This window comes from Gopherus flavomarginatus, chromosome 6, assembly GCF_025201925.1.
Source record: "Gopherus flavomarginatus isolate rGopFla2 chromosome 6, rGopFla2.mat.asm, whole genome shotgun sequence".
Lineage (NCBI taxonomy): Eukaryota > Metazoa > Chordata > Testudines > Testudinidae > Gopherus > Gopherus flavomarginatus.
In genome coordinates, this window is record NC_066622.1 from 21,570,773 (window position 1) to 21,598,502 (window position 27,730).

The following is a 27,730-nucleotide window of genomic DNA, read 5'->3' on the forward strand; positions in this document are numbered from 1 at the left end:
AAACAGTGCCCCAGCGCTGGAAGCATGGCTCCCAGCGCTGTAAGCTAATCCCCTTGAGGAGGTGGAGTACCTGCAGCACTGGGAGAGCTCTCTCCCAGCGCTGGCGCCGCGACCACAGTCGCACTTCGAAGCGCTGCTACGGGAGCGCTCCCATGGCAGCGCTTTGGAGTTTCGAGTGTAGCCAAGCCCCCAGAGTTGGATTTCACTTTGGCCTTACAGAATGTGATAACCAAGGATGGAATTTCAGCATTTTAGGAACAGTTCAGAGGCAGAAGGCAAAGGAGGTTAAGAAATAACAAACCGAAAAATACTCAGTGAAAACATTTGTTTTAAAAAGACTGAGTCTGAGCACAACGGAGTTTTATAAAAACCTTGCCACTGTATTGCACTAAGTCAAGTATTCACAATAGAATCAGCAGACACACTGTACAGTAATTCTGCTATTAGCACGTTTACTTACAGAGGAGATGCTCTATATGCAGAACCAAAGCTGAATTTAACAGAGTAAAGACTGAAGTGCTGTTTTGTCTAAGCAAATCCATCTATCTGGACCGGTTGGAATTTAAAATCCTAGGTTTTCTTATTTCCTCTTCAAGTAATGAATTGTCCAAAGCCAACCAGCCAGCCAACAACTTTCCACTAGGTGACTCTGTTTATATTTTGTTCTCATATACACAAACACAGACTCTCTCTCTCTCTTCCCTCCACCCTTTCCAGAAGTCTGTGTCATCTTTTCATAACTATAATAATCTCCCATTTCTATAGTGCATCCCCTCCCAAAGTGCTTTACAAACAAACTGATATACAAACTATGCCTGGGAATTGTTTGGTCCAGCAGTGAAATGCAGCCACCTATGGAGTGAGAAGAAGCAGCTGTTTAACAGCATACAGCTACATCATATGGCAGGTGAAGAATATTCGGTAGGCCACATTTAAGCAGCCAAACTGGAATTTGGCCAAGACACAAGGATTATTACTATTGAACATTTATATTGTGGTAGTCCTTAGAGGGCAACCAGATTGTACAGCACCTAACACAATGGGACCCCAAACAGGGAAAATAAAACAGTCCCTGTCCCAAAGAGCAGTCGACACCTACTCTTACACATAAGGGTCATGGGGACTCTCATTACCATATTTGGTCAGGACACACACACACACACACACACACACACACACACACGGCCAAATCTTCTGCTGGTGTCAGTCAGTGCAGTTTCACTGAAATCAATGCAACTTCATCGATTTACAGTTATGAATCTGTCCTTCTCTTTCTATAAGTACATAAAACAAAGTATTTAAAATTCCAACTGAGCGGAGAAGCGATAAAAACAGGCTTTGCCACAGAGAAACACTAGATCACAAGAAGACATTGATGGCTCACATTCCCCCTTCCTCAATCAATGGGAAAGGGGGTGGCTTGGGGGAAGGGAGTAGAACAAAGAAAACAATACACATTAAATTATTGCTTTTCTCATCATCCTATGCAAAATTTTGACAGTCCTCTTCCCCGAGCCCATCAAAGGTTGAGATCCCTCTTGTGACAGGGCTGCAAACAACCCAGTTAGTGGGACAGGCCGTAAAGGGAGCCTACCCCAATAAGCAGCCTTCCAGAGATTCAAATCTGCAGTGAATTCTCAAGGCATCTAAAGGAAACACAAAAGTTGAACGTTTAAACAATAGCAACCTGCTTTTGTGAACAATCTACTACAGGCACTGGAATGGGCTAAGGGTGCTTTGGCCCAAGCATTCCATGTAATAATCAACAAGGCAGCCTCTCGCCACATGGTCAGTCCCAATGAGAGTGTCGGCAAGTGATGCACGTGCTTGAAGTGGAATGGAGAGGCAGAGAGGAAAGGAATTAACCAAACAGCGAGGATGCGGGGGGAAGGTGGGAGGTGCCTTGAGTAGCTAAAAACAGGTGAGGCCTCCAGTTCTCTAGGGTCCCCCCTACCACTACCCTCATCGGAGGCGCAGGTATGACGGGATGGAGTAGTTGAAGAGCAAGTAATCCATTTTGTATAAATTAAAGAGTCTCCTTTGGTAGAAGGGACTGATGTCCTCGAAAAACTGGGCTGTCATGTCATCTGTGGTCCTGGTGGTCTTGGAGGACGAGGGGAACTTGATACTGGCATCAGCCCCTACCAGCTGCAGGACATAGTTGGCGTCCTCGGCCAGTGTCTCGTACTTGCCCACCACATCGTAGTGAATGATGCATGGGTGGCAGAGCGAGTGCACCCGCTCCCAGTGCTCGTTGAAGGGCTCCTCGTGTTGTGTGCGTGGGTCCAGCAGGTAGTAGACGAACTCCTCGAAGCGCACATCATCACCACGCTCCAGGGCCTCGTTGCTGGGCTCCTGCCGGTGCCGGCGGATGATCTTAGTGCCGTAGCGCTTGTGGAAGGCTGTGTTGTAGCGGCGGGTGAACTTGTTGCGGTAGGCCGAGACCAGGCGCTCGAAGGGTTCCCGCACAAAGATGAACTTGAGGTAGTTGCGCAGGCGATGGTTGATCTCGGGAGTGCTGTACTCGGAGAGGGTGCGCAGGTTGGACGAGACATGGGCCTCATTGGCTGGGATTTCCAGAGGGTCCTGGTACTTGCCCTGTCCAGTCAAAACCATCATGACTCGCTTCCAGTTGGTGCAGGCCACCTTGGGCACATAGCAGTAGAGCAGCCCATGCATGTCATCCACCACCAGGTGGCGCAGGTCATCAGGCGTCAGGAGGCGCCGCTTGCGGGTGTAGCGGTTGCAAACGCTGCTCAGCAGGTCCCGCCTCTGCTGGTGAGTGGCCTGCAGTGATGACTGCTCGAACTGGGGAGAAACAAGAGGGAAATCGTCATTGCCCGACTGAACTTAACCTGGAGGTTGGGCTCCAGCCAGATGCACTGAGTTCAGACATCGGAATCAGGGCATGAAGTCCATTTTCCCTCCCTGCTGTGGTGTAACATGCTTCCCCCCCCCCCCCAGCACTGGGCTCTTCTTTCAGGCTCTAGAGTTCACCTATGTGGGCTTTTTGCCTTAGTTTGATTGCTGCGAGGCACTTGACACTTAGATCCAATGGGGAAAAGGGAGGAGAGTGGGAGCAAATAGAGAGTCAGAGCGCGCGTGCACAGGCTTGTGAAAAATGGAGCAAAGAGAGAACTTTAAAAATTGCTATAATACATACTCACAGAGTATAGATTGGCCACTTGTGCTAGCACAGATTATGGGGTCAGGAGGGAGGTTCCTAATACAAGAAATTGACTTCCCTTCGGCTAGGGAAAAATTAAATTGAACTGAGTCACCCATGACTGTAGAGAGGGGATTTGCAAATGCCCAAGGGGCAGCCTGGTAGACCTCCACTGAAAGTCAAAAGGAATTGGACACACAAACCTCACTCGCATCCTTGGAAATCTTTTCTTGAAATTTGGGGGCAGAGAGTTTGGAGGAAGCTTCACGGACTCAAGCTACAATCCCTTTCACCAGCCTTGCTTAGGAGCCTGCTTATGAAGTCTCCTGGGGGATGGGGTCCAGGGATATTCTCAGGGCTGGGAGCAGGTGAGCAGCTGGGTTTCCCAGGGGCATCTCCAACACGTGGCTCAGCTCCCATGTTAGGGGCAGTTCTAGCAGCTGGGACAGGAGTCAGATTCAAGGGCACGTTTTCGGAGTGGTGTGGGGAGCAGCAGGGAACTGGGAGGGAGAATGAGTAGTTTCCAAGTCCTATGCTTTCTGGATGGCAGAGTCAGGGAGCCGTGCATCACCAGGCTTTACCAGCACTCCTTAGGCTGGAGCCTGTAGGGTCAGAACATCCTCAGGTTTCGTGGGAGGGACAATTATGGCTCCCGGAACGGACGAACGTTCAGTCTCTAGCACCCCCGGGATTGAATGTGCACACCTTGCAGGGATGAGGTGCTGCGCGGGCTGTGGCTGGAAGGGAGCGTGACCCGTAGAGCAGCTCGGACTAAAAGCACAAACCATTCTGAGGCCTGCCCTATGCTTAGTACAGGAAGCGAAGAGGGGGCCTTTGGCACTTGCCTTGCAGAGGGGGAAGGCAAAGGAACAGCCCCCTTTGAGGGCCTCCTGCAGCACAGAGGGGAGTGAAGAAACCCCATACAGAGATGGGAAGGCAGGGGGCAAATGAGAGGCTGTTGTCACAGAGCCAGACAGCATCACCCTTGCTACTAAAGCCATTTGCTGGGCTGCCTGCTGAGCAGCCCCTCAGATCTTGGCTTGGCAACGCCCACGGCTCCCCCTGACCATGTGTGTGGGGGGATTAGACCTGCCTTGGCCTCAGTTCTCCCCTCTCACATTATTCTCCTGGGGTCAGCAGACGAGGAGAGCAGATGCCCCCGAGTCGTTTCAACACACCCACCCCTTTTCTACGAGGCCAGCTCAGCATCTGTAACTGGAGTGGTCCTATTGGCAGCATGACACGATTGTGATCACACCTGTCTTGAGATGCCTCCATGAACCCAAACACCCTCCCCCATTCCCCCCCACTTTGCATTCCTTTCTGCCTGAGCTGTCTGCAGAGCCAAGGCTTGGTAGCGGTCAGCTACGTGGCCCCAGGCTCGGCTGTGCAGGGTAAGTTCATTAATTGGAGCCTCAGATTCCTATTTGGGTTCTTCCCCCACCATTGCACAAAGCAGCTGCCATGCATGGTAGGGATGTCTCTCCTCCTCCTCCAGTGCCACATTCCCCAACACAGCCCAGCTCTGCAGCACAATGCAGGCAGAAGGCTCAGGTTTCAGCCCAGGAGCGCTTCATTTATATTTTTTCTCATCCCTCAAGTCTTTGTAGCCTCCTCTCCCACCAGCTCTACTGCTTTGCTAAAAGCTGAGCAGAGATGTCTCTGGACCGAAATCCCAGCTACAGACCCCCCCACAAAACTTTGAGTAAGATCAGATCCAATTTCACATCAGCCTCTAGCTCTGTAAACTCCAGAGCTGGGGAAGTCTGGATCTCTGAGCTCTGTAGCAGGAGCTCACCTCTCACTGTAATGTCTTAAACCACTAGAACCATGCGATTTCAAAGGTAAGCCACTGCCAGGAAGCTATCAGAGGAGATCCCCTCCCATTCCTGCCCACCTGCTCCCATCAATGCTGGCAGAGAGGCAGAAGACAACTGCTGTGGCTTCTCCTTGCTGCTCAGGGCTGGCTTTATAAGGGAAACTTCCAGGCTGGTCCCAGAGTGTTATTAACCCAGATTATGACGACAGTTAAGTAACTACCACTCTCACCGTTAAAAGAAACAAAACCTGCTTTTGTGCAGCTGTCGCTTTACCACGATGATGGCTCCCATGTTGCAAGCCAAAGGTGTCGTCCACTTCAGACTCCGCTCCTCAGACAGGCACCCCACTGTCCGGGGGAAGAGCTACTCCCTGTCCTATTTCTGTAGCCTGGGATTCACTTTGTTACCCTTCATACCCATGTGTTCCTGCACCTTTCACCACCCAAACCACAGAGGGATGGATCTTCTTGGAACAACCCCCATGGCTTGGCATTTGAATTGGCCTCCCTCTGAGCATCCCCTACAGTTTAAACTGCTTAGCCTTGTCTACAAGGCCCTACAGAGCTCCTTGCTGGCCAACTTCTCTGACCTGGTCGCTTATCGCACCACCTGCCTCCTCTCCTCCTCCTCACCAATAATGCCTCAGAGTCTGTTAGTTCTTTTCTCCCATAACCATCTCCTGCCCTTTTCTCCATGCCCATTCTCCCCAGCCTACAGTAACAGAAGCAACTAGAAGTCAGGTTTGAGGTGCTTCAGCTAAGATGAGGGGGACCCCTGGACTGGACTAGGAAGGTACTGTAGGTCAGGATGGCGGTACATTGGCAGAGTTGTGCAGGGAAAGCTTGCACAATGACCCTCTCATTTGATGAATATGCCCCATATTCTTTTTGGGTTTCCAGGTGTTTTCCCCAATATTTGTGGACCTTAAAAACTCAAGAATTTAAAAAAAAAAACAAAAGTTTGCCTTAAAATCATTCCATCCCTGTAATCAGGTTCTGGCTGGATGCTCCTTCAGTAGCCAGCAAGACTGGGATCATTATCCTGTCAGCCCGACTCACCATGCATGGAGAGAGTTCCCGCCTCATGAAGTAAGGTGCAGCCAGACCTTTGCCTTCCTCACATTCTTGCTCCTGAAGCTTCCTGACAGCTGTCAGCCACTGTTACATCACCCTCCCTCCCCCAGGAGCCCATTTGCTTAGCCCAGGCTGCCTTCATGGATCCCCAGCCAGCCTGCCAGTCCCTGTAAGGCTCACCTCAAGCTCCTTCTAAGACCGGGCAGGCAAAGCTTGGGTGCTTTGCTAGCTGGGAGCTTTCTAAACACAGCACTTGGGACCCTGGGACCCAATACAAACCTTCCATCCCGCTGACGCTTTGCATGCAGGCTCCTATATTGAAACCCACCGATTCATCCCTGTAAGTTGCGCTGTGCAGGAGGAAGAGTTCACTGGAAAGAGCTCACCACCACAGCAGGCCCATAACCTTTGTAGATGTTTATGTGGGTACCATTTAGGCAACTGAAACCACATACAACATCTCTGTTCAAAACCATAGTCAGCAGGACCCAAGCTAATTGTAAATGGAAGCAAGGCTAAAATAAAGTATACTTTGTCTGCTATTCACTCATTTTTTTCTCCCAACAGGGAAATAATGGGCCAGATCCTGAGTGAGTATAAACTGTCATAGCTCCACTGACACCAATGGAGCTATGACAATTTATACCAACTGAGATTCTGCCCCATTGTACCTGGCTGCCTACTTGGAAGTCACGCCATTAGCATCTTGTTCATGGTGTTACAGATATGGCTGAAGAGGCATTTTCATTCTTAGCACTGGATTTCAGATACTGTAACTTCCTGAAAACAATCACCTCCTGGTTTGAAATTTCTCTAGTGTGGTCTCAGCTCAGAGGGTTTTTTGTTTTTTTTCCCCACCTGTAGCCATTTCTGTGAGTGAAAACAGTACAGGGTGTTTCATGCTATAAGACAGTTAGTCAAGTGCTTTTTCTGTACTTGCTCAAAACCATGGGGGATGGAGGGATGGCTAAAAGTATGCATGCACGGCCCCAAAGAAATGCAGCTGCATTTTACCAGTTACCCAATGAAGTAAGTGCACATCTTGTATTTATCTCCAATGACATTAAATATCAGCTTTTCAAAACCCCAACTTCATTCCTGGAGAAGTAGGTCTGAGGCTTTGAATGCACCAGAGCCAAGACATTCCACATTTACCACTTCTCCAGAGCCATATTAAGGCATAAAAGCCATTACATGGGCATAAGAGCGACTCATTACAGTTGTTATGGGAACCATTAACTGCCTTTCCTGGAGTTGTGTCCACGTTCATTCTTAACAATAATGCTACACAATTAATTTGATTTCAGAGGGATGAGTTTTAGGCTGCCCCACAAACACCTCAAAGATCAACATGGTGAGGATAATATGGATAGTTCTTTCTAGATCTCTGATGCCTCCAGGCCTCTGGTCCCTCCATGGCTGCTTGAAGTTTGCCAGCCACGTGACAGAGTATAACCTGTTGAGTCTGAAACTCGCCCAGAGCAGGGTTGTGAGGAGGGGCTGATACCCATGATATCCTGAGTGGAACTACTGCCCCGTTACCATGCGTTTATGGGATGCTTGGGAGTTGGTGAGGTGAGCTGGTGTCATGCCATCATGACCCAGTGTCATGGTGATGCAGTGTCACTGAACCATAAACTCAGTTGGGGGAATGTTAACGGGCTCATTGGTTGGGCAGTTGGCAAACCAGGACTCTCCTAGAGAACACGGGGTGAGTGGGGGCTGAGTGGAGACCCCCACTGGAGATTCTGACATTCAGGGGAAATTGACATGTCATTGCCCCTCTCTGCCATTCAGAACGCTCCGCCTGGGCATTATGGGGAGGAAGGTCAGATCCCCACTCAGCAGTGCTGATGCAGAAGTTGGTCCTTCAGTTTCCGGGTCAGCATCTCCACAGACCCCCAAAAGTCAATGGCTGGGTAGCTGTGTCAGGCTCTGGAGAGAATTGTGGCCAGCCCTCCCCATTTGTGGAAAAGTTCAGGGAACCCTTGAGGGTATGGTAGATCCCACAGGAATCCTCCCAGGGCCTTCCCTCAGCCCCCTCACCAAAACACTGTCCCTCTCTGCTCCGTGCTGTTGCTCCTGTCCCATGGGGTGTGGGAGGAGGGTACTGTCCCCTAATTCTCAAGCCTTTTACCCAGATTGCTAACAATAAATGAAAACACCTCAAAGCATGCAAGCCCCTGATAGTGACCATCAAGCACCCAAGCTGGGGAGAATGGAGAAGCTTGTGTCTACCGCTCCTGCTATCTTGGCCCACTGGGATTCTGTGCTGGCTGCCGGAGCCAGGCCTGCATGTCAGAAGACTGCCTGTGTCCTCTCCCTTCCCTTGCCGGCAGCCAGGAAACCTGGGCTGTGCAGTGAAAGGACTGAGCTCCATTCATTCTCCCCCTCTGCGAACCATCTGTAAAGTCAACAGTGCTCAGACAGGAACCCAAAGGGGAGGCATGTCCTGAATGTTGAACTGGTCTCTGGCAGCGTCTGCTACTGCTGTGCTTACCCGTCACTCAGAAGGCTGGGAGCCCAGAGCCCATCTCCAAGAGGGCAAGAAGCAGATCTAGAGCTCTGGGTCGGACAGCTTAGCTTAACCCTTCCCTGGTGAGGAAGGTTGAGAGTGGCCTTGCGTTTTCTGGCATTGTTGGGGAGATGGGTCCCATCAAGGTTTCAGAAACAGCAGCTGGCGTCCACACATCTTCTGTCATGACACATGGGTCTGGCTTTCCAGCCACATGGTTAGAGGAGGCAGCACATGCCTGCTTTCCAGTGAGATGTTAGCCATCTGAACGGGAGGTCAAGTGGGGGCTTCCTTTTAAAGAATGCTCTGACTGCAACGGACATAGTGTTAAGCAAGAGAAGGCTGTTATCCGGCATTTATTTTTCCTGTTCTAGCTCGTGAGGATCTCATATTACTTTACAAGGGTGAAAGAATTAAGGGCTGGCGCACCCACGGGAAAAAAGGGTGGGTGCTGAGCACCCACCAGCAACCCTCCAGCAGCTCCCACCTACCAGCAGGCCCCACAGATCAGCACCTCCCCCTTCCTTCCCCTCCCACCCACCATGATCAGCTGTTTTGCAGCATTCAGGAGGCTCTCCAGTGGAGGGGTCAGGAGTGAGGACCTGACACTCTCTGGGGAGGGGGTTGGACTAGGCAGGAAGAGACGGGGTGGGGTGGAGAGAGGGCAGGGCCTTAGGGAAAGGGGTGGAGTGGGGGTGGGGCCTGGAGCAGAGCCGGAGGTTGAGCACTCCTTGTCACTTTGGAAAGTCAGTGCCTGTGAGGTGTGGTATAGTTGATCATCTAATCTAGTGTCTTGCTTGGACTAGGGCCTGAGTGGAGATGAGACAGCTACAACACAATCCAAAAGATGACTGTGGTTTACTAAAGGCATGTCTACACATACAGTGCTGCAGCTGCACCACTGCAGCTCATCTAGTGAAGATGCTCTATGCCCCCAGGAGAGAGCTCTCCTGTTGGCATAATAAAACCACCTCCGCAAGCAACAGAAGCTACGGCGGCAGGAGAAGCTCTCTCACTGACATAGGGCTATCCACACCAGCGCTTATGTCAGTGTAACTTGTGTCATTCAGGGGGACGGTTTATTCACACTCCTGAGGGATATAAATTCTGCTGACATAAGCTGTAGTGTAGACGTAGCCTGACGGTATGTTCTATACTACCTGCCACATCAGCGGGCAGCGATCAATCCAGTGGGGGTTGATTTATCGTGTCTAGTCTAGACACGATAAATCGACCCCCGAGTGCTCTCCCATCAACTCCTGTACTCCACCAGGTGCAGGCAGAGTCGATGAGGGAGCAGCAGCAGTCGACTCACCGCAGTGAAGACACTGCGGTGAGTAGGTCTAAGTACATGGACTTCATAACGTGAATAACGTAGCTGAAGTTGCGTGACTCAGTTTGATCCCACCCCCCAGTGTAGACCAGGCCTTAGACTGTAGACTCTTCGAGGCAGGGACAATCTTTCCATTCTGTCTGTACAGCACCTAGCACAATGGTGCCCTGTTCAGTTATTATCTTGGAAAGCATGGCCAGGATGATCTCAAGATGGTCAGGGACAAAACCCCATACTTGGGGCGTCCAACTGGGAGTGGACAACTGGGGATGGATCACTCAAAACTGCCCCGTCCTGTTCATTTCCTTTGATGCACCTGGTGCTGCAGGCTGTCAGAGACGGGACACGGGGCTAGATGGACCATTGGTCTGATCCAGCATGGCCATTCACTTGTTCAGCTGGGCAAGATTTTACCCATCTTCTGTGCTGTAGAATTTGCTTTGAAATCCTCAGCTAGAGCACCATTGTTGGATCCTCAACTACTGTACCTCAGCCTGGCGGTGCCAGGCCAAAGGCTAATGAAACTGCTTGACACAAGCAGCAGCAGGGGCCTGAAGTACTTTGTATCACTGATAATTATCTAGAAAATTGTGACCTTTTTCAGAAGCCACCCTTGACACCTCAAGGTCAGGTTATTACTGCAAAGCAGCCTGTGTGAGGCTGCAATTTTAGGACACACAAAATGTCATTAAATAACGGGTCAATTCCCACCAAACCCGCCCAGATTCCCCACCACCACCACCTTTCAGATCCTTCATTTTCCTCTTCAAGATCACCCACCTGGTCACTGTCGTAAAGTGCCTGGAGCGGATTTCGGCCTGACTTCCCATGCCAGCTGGTCCCCAGAATCCTATCCTCTGCAGCTGGAGAGAGAAGGGTGGGGGAGAAGAAAGAGCATTTTACTTCCCTTGCTACTGCTTCTCGGGTGCTCTCTTGAGATGCTATGACGGAGAGAAAAGAGCTCCCAGGATGAGAGTCTAGGTTAAATATGAGTTGGTGTCACCTTCTATTTAGGCCCATTCGGCTTCCTACACTGGACTAGCAACTTTTCCCCTTCCACCACTTGCCAAGCTGTCTGTCACCCTGGGGTGACACCGTGCGAAAGGTGGTCACCTTTGGGTTAGGATTTACTGGATTCAAGTCCCCCATCAAAGGTGTCAATGCGCTTCTTGCTGCTGCCCACATGTGGGATTTCTAAATGCAGATCTGGGTCTGTATATGGCCCTACACACCAGAAAGTTCTGGAGCCAGTTGATGGTTAAATACATTATACATGATGTCATAGCAGCCCTAGGGTGTCTTGGCAAAGTGTACTGAGCTCCTCATTGTACTAGACATCTTGCAGGCATTCATAAACTTCAGACCAATGTGTGATTCGTAAATTGTTGGTGTCTCATATAACATCGGGAACTGAGGCAATAGGTGCTCAGGATTTAGGAAAAATCAAGCCACAAGTGACATGCCCACAATGACTCAGTGTGAGAGTAAGGAATAGTCCTAGAAGTCTGAGTTCACACTCATGGCCTTATGAACACAAATCGCTCTAACACACACATACACCCTGCTCTTTATCTGAGATTTAAAAGAGATGGGTCAGGTTAATAAGTGTATTTGTAATACAGATTTCTTTATCCCTGTTCTTTGTAACATCTGAATTCCTGAAAGTTTTCAGAACTAACATTCTCAAATTTACTTGTCATGACTAATGCTGTGTTGTGGTTTTTTGTTTGTTTTTATTTTCTGTATTTCAGAGAATCTGGGCTGTAAGTCTAATCAGTTTCATTTTATTTTGTTTCTTCTAGTCAGTTTCATTTTCTGGCTCTCCCTACTAGAAACTGTGGCAATGTTTGAACTGCAAACAGTTCATGGGTCATGTTTAAAATCAAAGAAAATACTATTTACATGGAATGCAAGAAAAATGCATATATCTTCAAAATATTTCTGCCAATAAGCAAAACCCAAGTTCGGGGTACAAACATTTCATACATGTCCTTTTAAAATAATAAAACCACAAATAAAAGGCAATTGCATTTCACAACTTCAGTTGCAACTGCCAAGTAACTTGACCCACATGGACATGAGAAATGCCACTGCCTGCTGGGCTGGATCAATGAGGGAAATTACTCAACAGGAGGAAACAGAGAGCAATCCCAAGCGTTTTATCTGACAAAAGGGTGTAATAGCATTTGTGCTAGGCAGTAACAAGGGGACAGACTAACGTATACATTTCCAGGCTCAGGTCACTTGCTAATTAATAGGGAAGTTGTCAAGATACTTCATCGTTATAAATCCATTGTCTTACTTTGCTGTTTTAAAAGAATTGTTCTAGTGTTTGAAACTAAAGAGCCTCCTGCTCAGTTTTTATTTCTCTCTATACTACATAGATACACTTATTTTGTACTGGAGAGGTGTTTAAACTGATGTCAGACTCCAGGATAGATCCTATCCATCTGCTGTGTTATTCCAGCTTCCAAAGCAAGTGCAGATACTGAGGAAAAGTTTTCATTTACGAGAAAAATGAGGTTTCTAGCCCTTAGAGTTGTGAAAAACATTCCAAATGTGACTTGATGCAGTGCTGTCTGCCTGAATCTGCTGACAGCCTGAAACAATAGCTATCAAGGAAGAGTGAGATACCTTGTATATGTCAGATTATGTTAACTCTGGAGCCTAATGGCAACAATTTAAACATGCACATGCATTTATCTATAGCCGATGGATGCAGGGCAGCTATGAGCTGCCCTCCTTCAGGCGCCGTCAGTTTAAAAAACTGCAGTGTTGTAAATGGTGGCACCTCAGAGTGCGGCCCTTTTCCCCTCCCTCATCTGGCTTCCAGGCTGCTCCACTCCCTGCCTGGGGGACAAAGGTTAAATGTGGGGAGCGGGGAAAGCTTCCCTTGGGTGTTCTATTCTCTGGTCACTAGGGGACATGGTAATTGTTGCTCATCCTCCCCCTCTCTGATCCCTGCTCAGTGCAGTAGGGAGGCAGAGATAGTGTTCAGAGAGAGGGGGCGCAGTATGGAGTTGATCAGGAGCCTGGAGAGAAAGGAGAAAGTCTGCTCCGCACAACAACGTTCCTGCTCAGGCCTGGGAAGGAAAGGAAGAAAGTGGATCAGGAGTAGTGGGGGAGGTCTAGGAGATCTATCTTTTTAAATTCAAGTCACTCCTACCCCAGGACAGAAGAGGGGAGGAGGTAGAAGAGGCAGGGGAGGCCAAAAGGCAGATAAAAAGAGAGAGAATCAAAGAAAGGAAGGGAGAGGGGGAAGGTAGCAAGAGGTGCATCTGAGGCAGGGGGTGCCCTGCATCACTGTATTCAGTGAGTGATACTAATTGCAACAGCTAACTCTCCTAACACAGGAGCATATCTGGCCCTGGGTAACCCCTAGTGATGTCAAGGGGAGCTGCTCTGGCTTATGTTGGAACTGAAAGTGGCCTTTAAAAAAGTTTAGTTACTGCTAGAGATGGATTCAAACCAGAATCAAGATTCCAAATGCTCTCAGATGTTTTGGTGGGGAGGGGAGATAAATGAGAGCTAACAGTTCAGATTAGAATCCCACTCCTACCCCCTGGAAAAAAAATATCCCAAACCGTCAGGGGCCTGTTTTCCACTTCTGGACGGGACATGTGAAAATCTCCTGGGCTCACCTGATGTGATGAGATTTCTGCCTCTTTTGGCCAAAATCTTCCAAGATTTGGATGCCACTGAATAAATACCCCAGTGTTGGTTCGGCCTGAATTCCAAACAGCCTGATACCAACTCTTGATGCAAGCTCAGTAAATGGGGCTACGCACGTGAAAACGGGTGACAGGATCGAGCCTGAAAGGACATCACTGGGCACTCCGCTATGCACTGAGTCCTGTACGCAGGCTAGCCCTAGCTTTGTGACCTTCCACCACATAGCCCTTGGGAAAACTGTAAGTTGGCCCTCTCCATAAGAGGAGGACACCCCAAAAAGTTCAGCAGCCCAACACTGCAGGATGCAGGTTATAATTGCTGCAGGGACATTTTAAAATGTAAAGAGAACATGTCTTATGGAGGTTAAAGCATGAAAAGAATTCTGCTAATATTAGGGTCTGTAAATATACTTGTTTTCGGCAAGCTAATTTGGGGTCTAAGACACGCAACTGTAGCCCTTTTGAAATACAGCATTAAAAAAAAAAAAAAAAAAAGACAGACAGACCACACTTCAAGATCTAAGCACAAACCACTGCTAAATCCACATACACATAGGAAATGACACTTCCGGCAGCATTAGATGATCAAGGAGTTACTCAACAGGAGTTAATGGGCAGTGGTGCTAGGTTCCTCCATCCAATGTAACCGTTACCCCACAAGTGGGTGTAACAACAGCTGTGGTGAGGAGAGCCAAGGAACGGGCCTGAGGCCTGCAGTACCATGCTGCAACACTTGCCCAAGAGGCTAAGAGTCTGCATTGCCAGGCTGAGTCATTTGCAAACAATGGTCCGTTTAAAAATCCATCATTTAAAACCTTGTTGTTACAAAGAAGAAGAAATCATTTTTAAAAAGTGAAAATCTGAAACTGCAAGTCTGTTTCCCAATGAGTTTTAAATCCCTGCTTTGTTATTGTAGGGTTGCTTTGAGTAGTAGGCCACTCACACTGGCTTGTTGCTAGCTGTGTTGCCAACTCACATGATTTTGTCATGAGCCTAATTGTTTTCCTTAAAGCCCCAGCTCCTGGAAACAAGTGGATATGTGATGGGGATGTCAGTCTTCATTCTTAAAGAGAAAGTAAGTTTCTAGCCCTCATGACTGTGGAGAAGGCTTCAAAATGTGACCCCAGTGCACCCTAAAGGCTTAAACACAGAAGGCAAAGAAAAAACACCAAATCTATTATTTGTACATAATCTCCTGATTTTAAAGCCAATCTCATGATTTTAGTTGAGCCGGACTCATGATTTTTGAGCATTTGGGATTGGCAATACTGTTGTCAGGGTGTTCGCTGATTGTGGGGGGATGCATGCTTGTGAGCACTGGGATGGCCAGCACTGCCTTTAATTCAAAACAGCATGGAGGGATTTGCTTTGGAAAAGAACATGCTCACAAATAGTCACATTTCTAACTGCAGGAAATAACTGTACCATCGAAGACTGACTGCTGAGGTTGACCTGGGGCCCTCGAGTACACAGGGCTCAGTTTAGTAAGCTGGAGACAAGGGGGCTTTAGCAGTGGTACAAGGACCCCAGTGAATAGCACTGGTACCGTGTCCGATAGGTCATATGAAGAGCCGGCTCTGGGGGCTATGCGCTCACCTGGCAAGAGCCCCCGCCCCAGCACAAGAGGCACTTTTGAGCAGAACAGCAGCATGTGGCAGGCTGGCCAGAGAGGTGCATGGAGAGTGGAAGGAGTTGCAGGCAGGGCAGATCTGCCCTCCAACAATTCGGTGTTCCTGTAGGGGGGCCATTGGAGCATGAGAGGGGTTGGTTTTAAGTGCTACAGGTAAGTTTGAAGACAACAGCAGCAAAGCCATTGAAGCGGAGGTGCAATTTAGACCAAGGACTTCCCTGTCCTGCACTGTGTGCTGCAGTGCCCCCCGGGAAAGCCTCTGAATAGAGCAGCTGCAAGCTGTCTCCCCTTTGTCCCTGCACCAGAGCAAGATCTGGCCCAGAATACACCCCTTCCATTGTTGCAGGTATCTGCAACAGCCTGGGCAGCTTGGTCACAGGCAGGGCCAGTTCTAGCCATTTCGCCGCCCCAAGCATGGCGGCACGCCACGGGGAGCGCTCTGCTGCTCGCCGGTCCCGCGGTTCTGGTGGACCTCCCGCAGGCGTGCCTGCGGATGCTCCACCGGAGCCCTGGGATCAGCGGACCCTCCGCAGGCACGCCTGCGGGAGGCCCACCGGAGCCGCCTGCCGCCCTCCCAGCAACCGGCAGAGCACCCCCGCAGCATGCCGGCCCAAGCAGGCGCTTGGCGCACTGGGGCCTGGAGCCGGCCCTGGTCACAGGGCATGTACTGTGTACACTTAAAAATGGCTGTTGCAATGCTGATGGAGGGGCCTAAGAGATCTGAGCTGCCAACGGGCAGCAGTCAGGTTGCAACATTTCATAGCTCTCGGCTGGTTTAGTTTTCGCAAGCGATTACGCCAGCCCCTGGACTAGTCCCTTGCCAAACTTTCACGGTTGACATCTGGGCCAATTCAGGTTTTATGAGCACACGCACCACAGGAAGCATCCTAACCCAGAAAACTTCTGTTTGCTTTACACTCTAATTCCCTAGAAGAAAAGTAGATGGGCTTTCTGGCTGGGACAGTAATGCATCCGAATCTCAGCTCACAGCAAAGTTTAAAGCAGAGTTTGAAACCCCCAGCAAATGGGGACGAAACACCAACACAACCACAGTGGCTCAGCTAGACCTCGCTCGCTAGCCCAGCAGTCCCCAGCAGGATAGGAGCTTTGAAGTAACATGGCTGCTGGACAGTAATAAGGGTGTGCATTCTCCTGGAGGCAGGATCAGAGTTGCAAAATCAGAGGCAGGTGGCAACGTTTAACTCCTCACACAGTGGCAGATGAAGACATGCTCAATAGGACATGGGCCTCATAGTCGGAAGGAGCCTCGGTGCAGCAACGAGGCACAGCAATAGGTGACGGCATCTTGTTGGTATCTCTCGGCTGCGTGCGTGTGTTCCCTCTGTGTGCTGCCCCAGCTCTGCGCAGATAGCTGACACAGCAGACCCAAAGAGAACCCCCAATGACCACAGAGTCTAGTAAGGTATGAAGGCACGTCGGCCAGGATTATTGCTGTATTGTATACAGTAGTAGTTCCCTGTAGGTTTCTTAGCCTAATTCATGGCATACTACAAATATGTACCCACAGTCAATGGACTTGGCTCAGTCAGTGGCGGGACTTTCCACTCTCCCCTAGGCCGGACCCAGACACATCCCCAGGGATGCATTCTTATATACAGGTACAAACAAGTTACACACATCATGTATTGAGGTGCAGCCCCTCTATGTAGCCAGGTACAATCCCTCTACGCAGTAAGGTGCCGCCTCTCACCTTGTACAAGTTGGTTAGAACAAAACAACTCTATCCATCATATTACCCTTTTGGCCCCGTCATTGGGATGGATTAGTCTGTTCCTTGTTATCTGTGTGGAATGTGCAAGTATGTGAATGTTCTGATCTCTAATGTTCAGTACCTTTTAGGTACGTATCTTCTTGCATCAGCCCTTTCCTTGCCAGCTTCTGTGAACAGAGCCTGCCTCCGGCTCACAGCTTAACTTTGCTTTATGTTAGCAAAGTCTTGACCATTACTTTAGCTCAGGCCTCATACTGGGCCTTTATCAGGGCCTTCACTTACTACATGTGGAACACTCATTCTACTTGACAATAGAGGTTACTGAATCCAAGTTTACTCTACATAGATTCCACTATGTATCTGTGTAACAAAGAATCCAGACCTGCAACGCCCCCTGCTCCTCTGGCCTTGGGCCTGCCCCCCACACTCCCAACTACTGCTCTGATGAATTCCTTTGCTCGAGCTGTAGCACCCCCAGCTATCCTATTCTTGGAACCAACTCCCTCCAACAGCTCTGTTCATGTACTTCATTCTCGCCCTACAGCCCCCAGTCCTTCCGGTCCTGAACCTCCTTACAGACAGCTCCCCCAACACAAGCCAAAGCAGACAATGGCTCAGATTGCAAAGGCAGTGCTATAAAGCGGCTTCCTATTGAAAGCTGGCTAAACTGCATGGACTGAGCCTTGAACTGGAAACTAAGTATATGGCCAGAGGGGGAGAAAGTCTCAGGTTTTCATTCAAACCTGTTTCTTCCATTAGTTTGGGGATGAACCATGAATTAGAGGAGGGGGCAGGTGGGGAATTATATTTCTGACCATTTATTGTTACCTTGACTTCACTTCAAGAGACAGAGTGGAAGAAAAGGACCCCACAGTTCTGCTGGGTCTCTTACAGTGGCTAAGTTCCCAGGCAGGAGGTACCCTTGCTATGGTGGCCTCTGGGCTCTAGGAGGTTGAGGAAGGGGGCAGAGTCAACAGGTAATGGAACAGCAGACAGTGGGGGAAAATAGGGTAGATTAATGGATCCCTCTCCATTTTGGGATCACAGCCACAAAACAGCAGATGCTCCATCACACAGGCTGTTCCAAGATCATAACATCTTGGCTCCAGTTCTGACTTTACAGCCCGTTAGTGACTTTCCCAGAGTCCACATCCAGCTCCCTCTGCACATGGACATCCCAGAAAGGTTTCGCACAGCCACAGTTGTTTCCATATGCAGGGATACAGTTTAGTCAGCTAGATCCAGTTCCTATTGAGAAGAAACCTTGCACTTCTCCACCCCATTTCTCAGACAACTAAGAAATCAACAAGGATGAGGGTGACCAGTGAGGATGAGACCAAGATGCAAAGTTGGGATCTGGTGCCAAACTCTTCTAAGGCGCAGGAGGGGGCGTGTTTGGCCTGGTTACAAAATTCAAAGGCTTATCTTCACCATAGACTGGGAAAGGGGGACAGAAGAGACAGTGGGTGTGTGGTTGGGGGAGATGGGAAGGAGCAGAGAAAACACTTGTCAAGAAACCAGAGGTAATCAGTACCCACCACGTGATCAGAGACTAAAAGGAAACACAGGTACTTTTTAGAGTTTTTGGTGCTGCTGTTGCTTTCAATCTTCCCTGTGGAGCTTGAAAAATAAATCAATCAACCAACCAACCCACACTCCAAATTCTACTAATATTCCACTGACCACAGAAGCTATTATCCTGCAGCAGTTTGATAACAATAATTGTTCTCGGGCTGGGGTTCAGCTGTTTCACTTCACTCTCTTTGGAAAAGGAGAAGGAAATCAATTTAACAGGGAATTTCTAGGCTTATTAGTCAATAAAGTGGGCAGAAGTATTACAGGATGCTGATGTCCAAGGGAACGCTTTGAAAAACAAGGGGTGCTGCTATCAAATCCTATTTTCTGCACTGCAGAAGAGTGCGTGAGAGGGAAAGTCCTGTTTCAGGCCTCCTGTCTTGATTCTATTCCTCTGAATGCAGGAGAACCATAGGAGGTTCATTGCGTCAAACAGTACAATGAGACAAAACAAACTGTGGTACCCAAAGCACAGTGAACTGGTCAGATTCTGCTCTGAGTTACACTGGTGTCAACTTGGAGCAACTCTGATTAGCATATTTATTATGATAGTGAGTAGGGACCCACCAAGAGCAGGACCCCTTTGCGCTTGGGACCATATGAACACAGTAGCAGAGTCTCCCTACCCCAAAGAGCTTACAATCTCAGCAAATAAGATAAACCTTATCCCCCACCCCGTGTCTAAACACACAAGCAGATAACTTCAGGGGAGTTATTCTGGGTTTACCTCAGTGTCACTCAGAGCGGAATTTGGCCCAATGTCCCCTCGAGACTCCCAGGAGACATTTGGAGTCCTTCCATATTGCACTGAAACACCTGATCCTGTCCACCGTCCAAGAGTGAGTACTGGAGTAGACAGACTACTGGTCGAATCCACTGTGGCAATCTCTATGTTATTCTGATATACTCGAGAGCATTGTGTGTTTCTTAATAAAGCGAGTCACAGAAAAGGCTGGCCTCTCTGAAGCTGCTGAACAGAGCCCACTATAGCATAAAGCTTTGTTGACGCCAATGTGAAATATTCCCCGTGCAGGAATGAGAGGGGGCCCTTGATCAAATTAAAATGACAAATTTAAAGTTGAATCAAGTGGATAACTTATTTCTGTGGCATATAGTTAACCCGTGGAAATCACTGGTGCAGGATGTAACAGTGAAATAATTCAGTAAGTTAGAACACGGATTCAGTATTCATGTGAATAAGAGCAGCTTCCACAGTGAGACTAGCCAAGGAAAAAGATATTAAGAGTATTATCAACCCTCATGCTTCAGGGCAGAAGCTCATCACTAGCTTCGTCAGGAAGAAATCTTCCACCACACCGTCCTTGATGCCCAGTCACATCATGGGAGCTGTACAACATCCTTTTGAAGCAGCAGGGGATTTTTTTGTCCTGCTGATCATGTTTGTTTACCACAGAAGGGGTGTTACATAGGCTTTTATCGACATATTTTTGCCTCTTCCAGCTCAGAAGTACAGAGAGCAGTCACTGCAGAAAGGGCAAACTGTTCCAGACACAAAGGGTCTGCGAGGCTCTGATACCACCCCATAACTAGGTAACAATACCAGCATGTGGAATATGTAGGAAGCAATGAGTGTTTACAAGCAATCAACATGAGTGGCTCCCTAGATTAACTGCCCAGGTCTAAGTGCTCTTCTTACAGTTAAAAGTGCCTGCCATTGCAGCCACATTCCATAGGCATTCGGGAACTGACAGCTGGGCATGGAGTCAGTGACAAGGTTCCATGAGCACACAGGGAATTTGGCCACTTGCACAGGAGAGAATGAGTGTGTCAGAGGGGCTGGGCTGAACATGAAGCATGAACTGCAGTCTGGAGTCAAGCAGCGGGAATTTAAACAGCGAGTGCAATGCTGAAGTGAACACACGAGCTGGGGATTTAGACAGCTGTCCCCCATGTAGGAGCTGGAATCCCCTACTGCTCAGGGTAGGCCAGGGGGCACCCACAGGAAACACTGGACCACAGGCAAGAGAAGAACATCCACACCCTCTGTCTGATGTCAACAGGCAGCCGACACACAGCGAGCAGGGAAAAGCTGCTCCATGCGTTGATTGAGGGCCTGCAGCCAGTGCCTACTGTTCAGCTGAAGGAAGAGCTAGGAGCTTTCAGTACTGAAACAAAGGCATGGCAAGCAGCCTTCCAATGGCGCCGTTTCCCCCTGCTCCCAGCATCTGTTTTACAGAGCGAGTCCATGTGCTCCAGGGAAGCGATCCAAGGAGAGGGAAAGAGGTTGATGATTCTCCAGAATCCCAGGCCAAGACCACTGAGCAGCAGCAGATGACATCATGGCCATCGGCAGCAACAGGCTTTCCCTGCACTGCAGTGACAAGCCAGTATTGGCATCAGGGAGACAGATTTTATGGGTCCATGGGAATGGGAGTAATAATATCTAATGGGGGTACTGTGAGCATTTGCTAGCTAGTACTTGGAAGAGGAAGGGCTAGATAAGTATTATCATAATGAATTGGCTGGTGACTCACTACCCTGTACAGGACAGAATCAGAACTGCTCAGAGCTCCCTAGATACTATCCATATCACCAATGAGAACAAGAGCTTAGTACAATTCAGAATAAAAACTGGCCATTTACATGGGTAATAACATGCAGTTGTACTAATGAGGATAAAAACACAAGGGATGTAAATCTTCATACTTCAGGGCAAGAGCCATTCATTGATGGGGGTTAAGAGGAAACCAATAGGAGGGAGGCACCATTGTCCACCATGGGGTTTCTTGCATCTCTCTCTGATGCATTGGGCACTGACCTCTATTAAAGACAGGACAGTGGGCTAGATAGAGCACTTGTCTGAGGCAGCAAGACCATGTCCAGGTGGTACCCAAGTTATGTGTGTACATGATACCTCTGGTAGAACCAGCTGAATTCTTATACTTGCTTCTATGAGTCTGTTGTCTATGGTGAAGTTTGAGTAAAGAATATTGTAACCAGCACAGTCCACATGGGGCCATTCTATTAACTGAAGAAGAGGAACAAGACACCTAGCTTTCTGGTGACTGTATCTTCAATACCTATCCACACAACCTACTGGTCTCCTATTCATCTGCCTTTTCTATAACATTGTTAACATCTCTGCCAGTCTCGGACACCCATTTCCTACCCTTTCCTCTTCAGTCTACTGAAGTCCCAGTCTATTTAACAGCACGAAAAGGCCAGGGAATTGACCTACTTCTGCTCACACCCAACCCAGCTTAATTTACCTCCCCTTGGTCTGCTACAGCAATTCATTAACCCCTCTGCACACCTACAGTGCCAGGCCACTGAGAAGGTAGGAAAAGACACAGGACAGAAAACACTGAAGACTTCTTCCACAGTAAACCCAGGACTAAGCCACACCAAAAAATAGAGGGCTGGCAGAGTTCTGAAGATGCTGGTGTTGTTTTTGGAAACCTAGATTGGAATCGGACCTATATAAAGCTAGACGTTGGCAGACAAGGCTGATATGGGCTGTGCAGAACCAACACCAGTGGTGATTCAGACCTAGATTCTGTTTTATCTCAGCAGCCAACGTTCAGATTAAAAGTTTCAGTTTGGCTCCCAGGGGAGGAGATATAGACTGGTGGTTAACAGAGGGGAAGTGTGACTCAGAGGCTAGCAAACCTGCCTAGGACCCAGGAGACCTGAGTTCTATTCATGGCTCTGACCCTGACTTGCTGGGTGACCTTGGGACAAGTCACTTCCCCCTTTCGTGCCCCAGTTTCCCATCTGTAAACTTGCCTCCTTTGAAGAGCACTTAACAGCCTACAGGTGAAAAGCACGATATCAGACCTAGGGGGTATTAATTATTATTATGCACAGGAGTAAGTATCTGGAAAGCTGGGTTCTGTTCCCAGCACTGCCACTGACATGCTGTATATCTCTGGGCAGGTCACTGAAGGCCTGATTCTCAAAAGGCGCTGAGCACCTACTGTCCCCATAGAACTTGTGAGCCCTCAGCACCTCTGAATACCAGGAACTTCAATGTCTGTTTGCCTCAGTTTCCCAATTAGTAAAATGGGAATAAATGATATTTACTTCCCATCCAAAGGTGTGCAGAGTGGTTAATGTCTGAACAGTGCCCAGTGTTCTGCCACAGGAACCAATGCCTTCAGTGCTTAGAAAATGGGCACTCTCTCGCTCTCTCTCTAAAGGGTTAATCCTGGTAGAAGCACTGATCTCCATATTGTTGCCTAATACACATTCCCTTTATCCCTTATTTCCTGTTGTGTCTATGCAAGACCTAAAAGGAGAAGAAATGATAGCTCTTCCTGGAAGTCAGAAATTATGGCCTTGGGCATTAATTACAGTCTATGACTCCTGGAGGCGGAGAGTCTGAAAGGTGATTGGGAGGAACTGCTTGTACTGTAGGAAGATACCACTTTTATGGCCAGCCTCAAGTCACCCTTCCTGGGGACTGCTTCTCTCTTTCTTCATCAACGTTTTGAACCAGATCCAAAAAAGACACAAAGGAAAAACCACTGAAGAAAAACCACAGCAGGCCAGCCTTCATTCTGGAGACCGGCATTCCAAAGCATATTTGGGTGCCAAATGAATTTACTGCTCGGTGCCTGGCCCTAACATGCAAATAAAAGCTACTGCCTAGAGTGATCAATGTTGGTCCAACACTGGAACAAGAGGGGTCTGAAGGTCAGGATTGAGATGCATCAGCAGAGCTGCGCTGAACAGGAACAGCAATGTGACACAGCTGTTTCCAAAGCAGCCCTCAAATTTTGTGAAATACACAAGAATTCTTAGCACTTTCCATTCACAGATCTCAATGTGTGTTATCAAGGTGAGCGAGCATTTTCACTTCATTTTTCAGACAGGAAAACTGAGGCACAAGGATTGACTTGCCTTAAATCACACAACAAGTCAGGGGCACAAGTGGGACTAGAACCTAGACCGGTCATCCTTGATGGCCATTGGACCACACTGATTTGTTTCTCCAAATTTTGCTACTCCCCGCCTCCCTTCCCTGAAATATAAGCAAGTTTGGGGGGGCGTGGTTTTGGTGGATAGGAAACTTCCAAATAGAATCCACCCCTGATTACAAGAATAAAAGCACCAGGGCACTAAAAGCAGCAGAGTCCTGTGGCACCTTATAGACTAACAGACGTTTTGGAGCATGAGCTTTCGTGGGTGAATCGTGGTATTCACCCACGAAAGCTCATGCTCCAAAACGTCTGTTAGTTTATAAGGTGCCACAAGACTTTTTGCTGCTTTTACAGACCCAGACTAACATGGCTACCTCTCTGATACAGGGCACTAAAGCAACTTCCTAGTTAACAAAGTAACTGCACCAATAAAATGGAAACAGAGAACCTGTGATCCAGTTTAAGAAAGGAGACAGAGACCATATTATTCAATGGGGGGAGGGAGGGAAAAGATCTGCAGCTGTTGCTTAGTGATTGTCCCATTTTCTATTCTAAAATCAAACAGGAATTAAAACTGGAAAAATATTTCTGCACAGCAGAGTGAAAATTCCAGACATTTTGCAGTTTACGCTCAGTTTTCTGTCTCGGTTTTTGAATGATGGCTAGAGTACATGTTCCAGTTGATGTTTGGAAGCTGTGATGCTGTATGTGGAAAGAGCATGGCAGCAACAGCATCCTCCCAGGGTGATGGTCTACGCATGCATAATGGCTATTATGTACAGCCATGATCTGCCTAGAGGGGTGGAGCATAGGCACTGGGGTGAGGGTGGGGTGTAATTTAAATAGACAAAACAGGTCATCCAGGAAAAACATTACACAGAGCCAGGACTAAAAACTTCAGAGGTCCTGGCCCAGCTTTGTGCTCTAATTGGTAGCTGTATACCTATCTATACCCAAAGTCTTTTTGTTTGTTTAGAGATACCCTTAAGCAGCAGATAAACTGGGGAAGTGGAAGAGTGGCACTCATTGAAGTGCCACCTACAATACAAGCTCCTCCCCACTCAATGCACCAAAGCAAGACATCAATCACAGTACATTGTGCTGATCTTCATAATATAATTGACCCTTTCTTTTCTTGTGTGCTTTGATCAGCAGCGAAAAAGAGCAACATTTCTGGCATTTAAATTGCCATCATTAGTCTTCAGAGTTTAGGCCTCATTGGATTAATAAAAGCAGTTCACATACCTCTCAGAGATCTTGTTCCAGGCTGTCTGCAAACTTGGGTACACTTCACTGCAGAGGTTCATATTGGGTTCACTCTTTGGAAGATTATCTCCACAACCACAAGGACTAGAGATCTGGGCCTTGATTCTCAGAAGTGCTGAGCACCCTCATTCGCAGCTATAGTCAATGAGAGATGCAGCTGCTCAGCACCTCAGCTGCATTTTTATTTTTAAATGAAAATTTAGATTTTGGAACACAACATAGCCACCTCCAGAAAACTGATGTCCTGGCCCATTTTGACTCCTGCTATTAAACTTCAGGTTGATAATTTAGTGATTCTATAGACCCCATAATATAAAAGGCATTAGCTTATTAAATTAAAATTTTCCGTAAATCCACTGTATCATGTGCTTGGGTTGCTAAATTCACACATTCCTTGCAACTTTGTAAACACAAATGCAACAGTCTTCCCCTGGTGCAGGAGACCCAGGAAGTGAAGTTGACTGGCTTTCACTGCAGGTTTTCCTGTAATGGGAAAAGCATTTTTCCCCACATTAAACTGCAGGATGTCACTGACATGCAAGTGCTCATGTGCGACAGTCTGAAATTAGCCACTCTTCCTTCTTGCAAATCCTGATTTGCATCCTACCAAACTGGATTCTCTGTTTGCCAAGCAAGGGCTTGGGACAAAATGCATAGAAGCTCCTCACAGCTGTAGCTCACCACCCAGATGTCTGAGTGCTGATGAGAGTTTTCAAACTTTGTTTACCTCAGAACCAGAACAGTTCAGCCCTTGCCATCAACATGTCTGGTGTCACTATGTAGCCTCATGACAACAGATGCACTTGAGATAAGAGTCATACGGCTGCAGCCGGATTTTACATACAAAGGGATCATTGTATGGCCAATGACACGTCAATATTTGTACTTGCACATGCTAAGGTAAGAGTAATCAACCCTCAGTCTTCAGGGTATAACCTAACACCCACAGGGAGCCTCCAAGGAGAGCACGGTCCAGCCAGCCAGGTGTGTTACTGAAGGGGGACTGGACATTGCTGCAGATGGGATATGCATGACTGTGAATGGACTGTGTACAGATAAATCCCCACTCACCAGCTGGGGAAAAGACTCAGTGCAATATCAGCCTGATTTTCCTCTCTCTAGAGCTGAGCACAAAGACTCACGATACAGCAAAACCCCAGATCCAGACGTTCCTCAACACAGAAGAAGCACAGATCTGGACCCAAACTTTCCAGCTGGCCCCCATCTCAATAATGGGCTATGCCAAAATGCCAGATCCAACCCCTCCCCCCAAAAAAACTTTAGGGGAGCTGGGTACAAAGTACAAACTCTGGCTTTGACACATCTCTGATATTTACAGTATGTGTGTTAGTTGCTCCAAACTCACATCCTCCATGGCTATAGCTGGCAATCCGGAAATGCCAGTGTTTTAACTTCTAATAGAACTCCCTGCCCTCTTCTCCCAGCATCCCCCCCGTACTGTATTTTCCCAAACTCTAGCTGGATCAATCTGTCCCAAATGGGATCAGTTCATTGGAGCATCAAAGCCCTGTCACAGAGACTCAAGACAAGACCTGAGTTTGATGAGCCCCACACAAAGGCCTGAATAGGTTAAAACAGGCTGATTAACCTACAGGTTGCACCTGGAGGGGAACCAAGGCTAAGGCCTAACAGCTGATGAAGCCCAGCTCAGGGAGCGGTACGATCGATGGTACTGAGAACAACAACATCTGCCATGGTACTGGGACTCCGACAATGAGGAAGGGTGCCGCCTCGAGCTACTACTGCTAGAGACGTTGTGACGCCTGGGTCCACGACAACGCGGAGCTGGTGATCCCTGCTGGGAGTTGTTGGCACGGTGCCTCGAGGCAAGAGAGCTGGAGCGTGAACAGCAACAGTGCTCATATTGGGAGCGGCTACAGGAGCTCCGATGAGAGGGGGAGCATCCACGGTGCTGGTGCCTGTGCCTGTCCTGACGATACTCTTTGCTCGGTGTGGAGTGGTGCCTGGAATCCATTCTGACGGCACTCAAACAGACAATCTGGTGGGTGACAAAAGTGGAGATCAGAGACTGTGTCCTGACAGGACACTGAGCAGCGAGCGGGCCCGAGAGCGATCCCGACTGGGATCTACATCAGGTTGGCGGTAACTGTTGAGATCCCAGCGGCAGCTTGCCCCTAGAGTGGGGTACGGGTGCCGGCGGTGCCCAGGGTACCTGCAGATTCATGTCTCTGGCTGCCTGCAGGGCCTCCGGCATTGAAGGCATCCAGAGAGGCCTGAGTTGACGCAATCAGGCTGCTCTGCTCTACCTGAGTCAGAACTCTAGAGCCTGGGGCGGGGGGGGAATTGGGGCTGCTCAACGCGGGTCTAGCCTCACCCTGTCATAAACAGATAGCTAAGGGTTAATGTTCTTTTACCTGTAAAGGGGTAACAACAGTAACCTGAAACACCTGACCAGAGGACCAATCAGGAAACAAGACTTTTTCAAATCTGGGTGGAGGGAAGTTTTGGGTGTGAGTTCTTTGTTCTTGGGTCTGTGCCCTCTCAGCTCTGAGAGTGATTTTTCTATCTCCAGGCTTTCTAATCTTCTGTTTCCAAGTTGTAAGTACAAGGATAGTAAGACAATAGGTTTATATTGTTTTTTTTTGTATTTACATGTGTGTAGTTGCTGGAATGTGTTAAATTGTATTCTTTTTGGATAAGGCTGTTTATTCATTTTTCTTTTAAGCAATTGACCCTGTATATTGTCACCTTAATACAGAGATCCTTTTATGTCCTTTTTTCATTCTTTTTATATAAAGCTCTCTTTTTAAGACCTGTTGGAGTTTTTCTTTAGTGGGGACTCCAGGGAATTGAGTCTGCAGCTCACCAGGGAATTGGTGGGAGGAAGAAGTCAGGGGGAAAATCTCTTTGTGTTAGATTTACTAAGCCTGACTTTGCATACCCTCTGGGTGAGGGGGAAGAGAGATTAGATCTCTCGGTACTTGTGTTTCCAGGACTGGAAGCAGAGAATCTCCTAGCGTCATCCAGGGAGGGGAGTCTGGGAGGAAGTAACAAGGAAACAAGGGAAGCGGGTTATTTCCCTTT

At 48.3% G+C, this 27,730-nt stretch overlaps 1 protein-coding gene across 1 annotated transcript in view; it reads right to left on the reverse strand.

The window, feature by feature from the left end:
• Positions 1 to 1,730: 1,730 nt before the first annotated feature.
• CHST13 (carbohydrate sulfotransferase 13) overlaps positions 1,731 to 27,730 on the reverse strand; it is a 69,372-nt gene continuing 43,372 nt past the window's right edge. Inside the window, exons 2-3 of the mRNA XM_050960573.1 lie at positions 10,688 to 10,770; positions 1,731 to 2,808 (exon numbers count right to left, since the gene is read on the reverse strand). Coding sequence (XP_050816530.1) covers positions 1,963 to 2,808; positions 10,688 to 10,770 — 929 coding nt within the window. The 3' untranslated portion in view covers positions 1,731 to 1,962. The remainder of the gene's footprint in view (positions 2,809 to 10,687; positions 10,771 to 27,730) is intronic.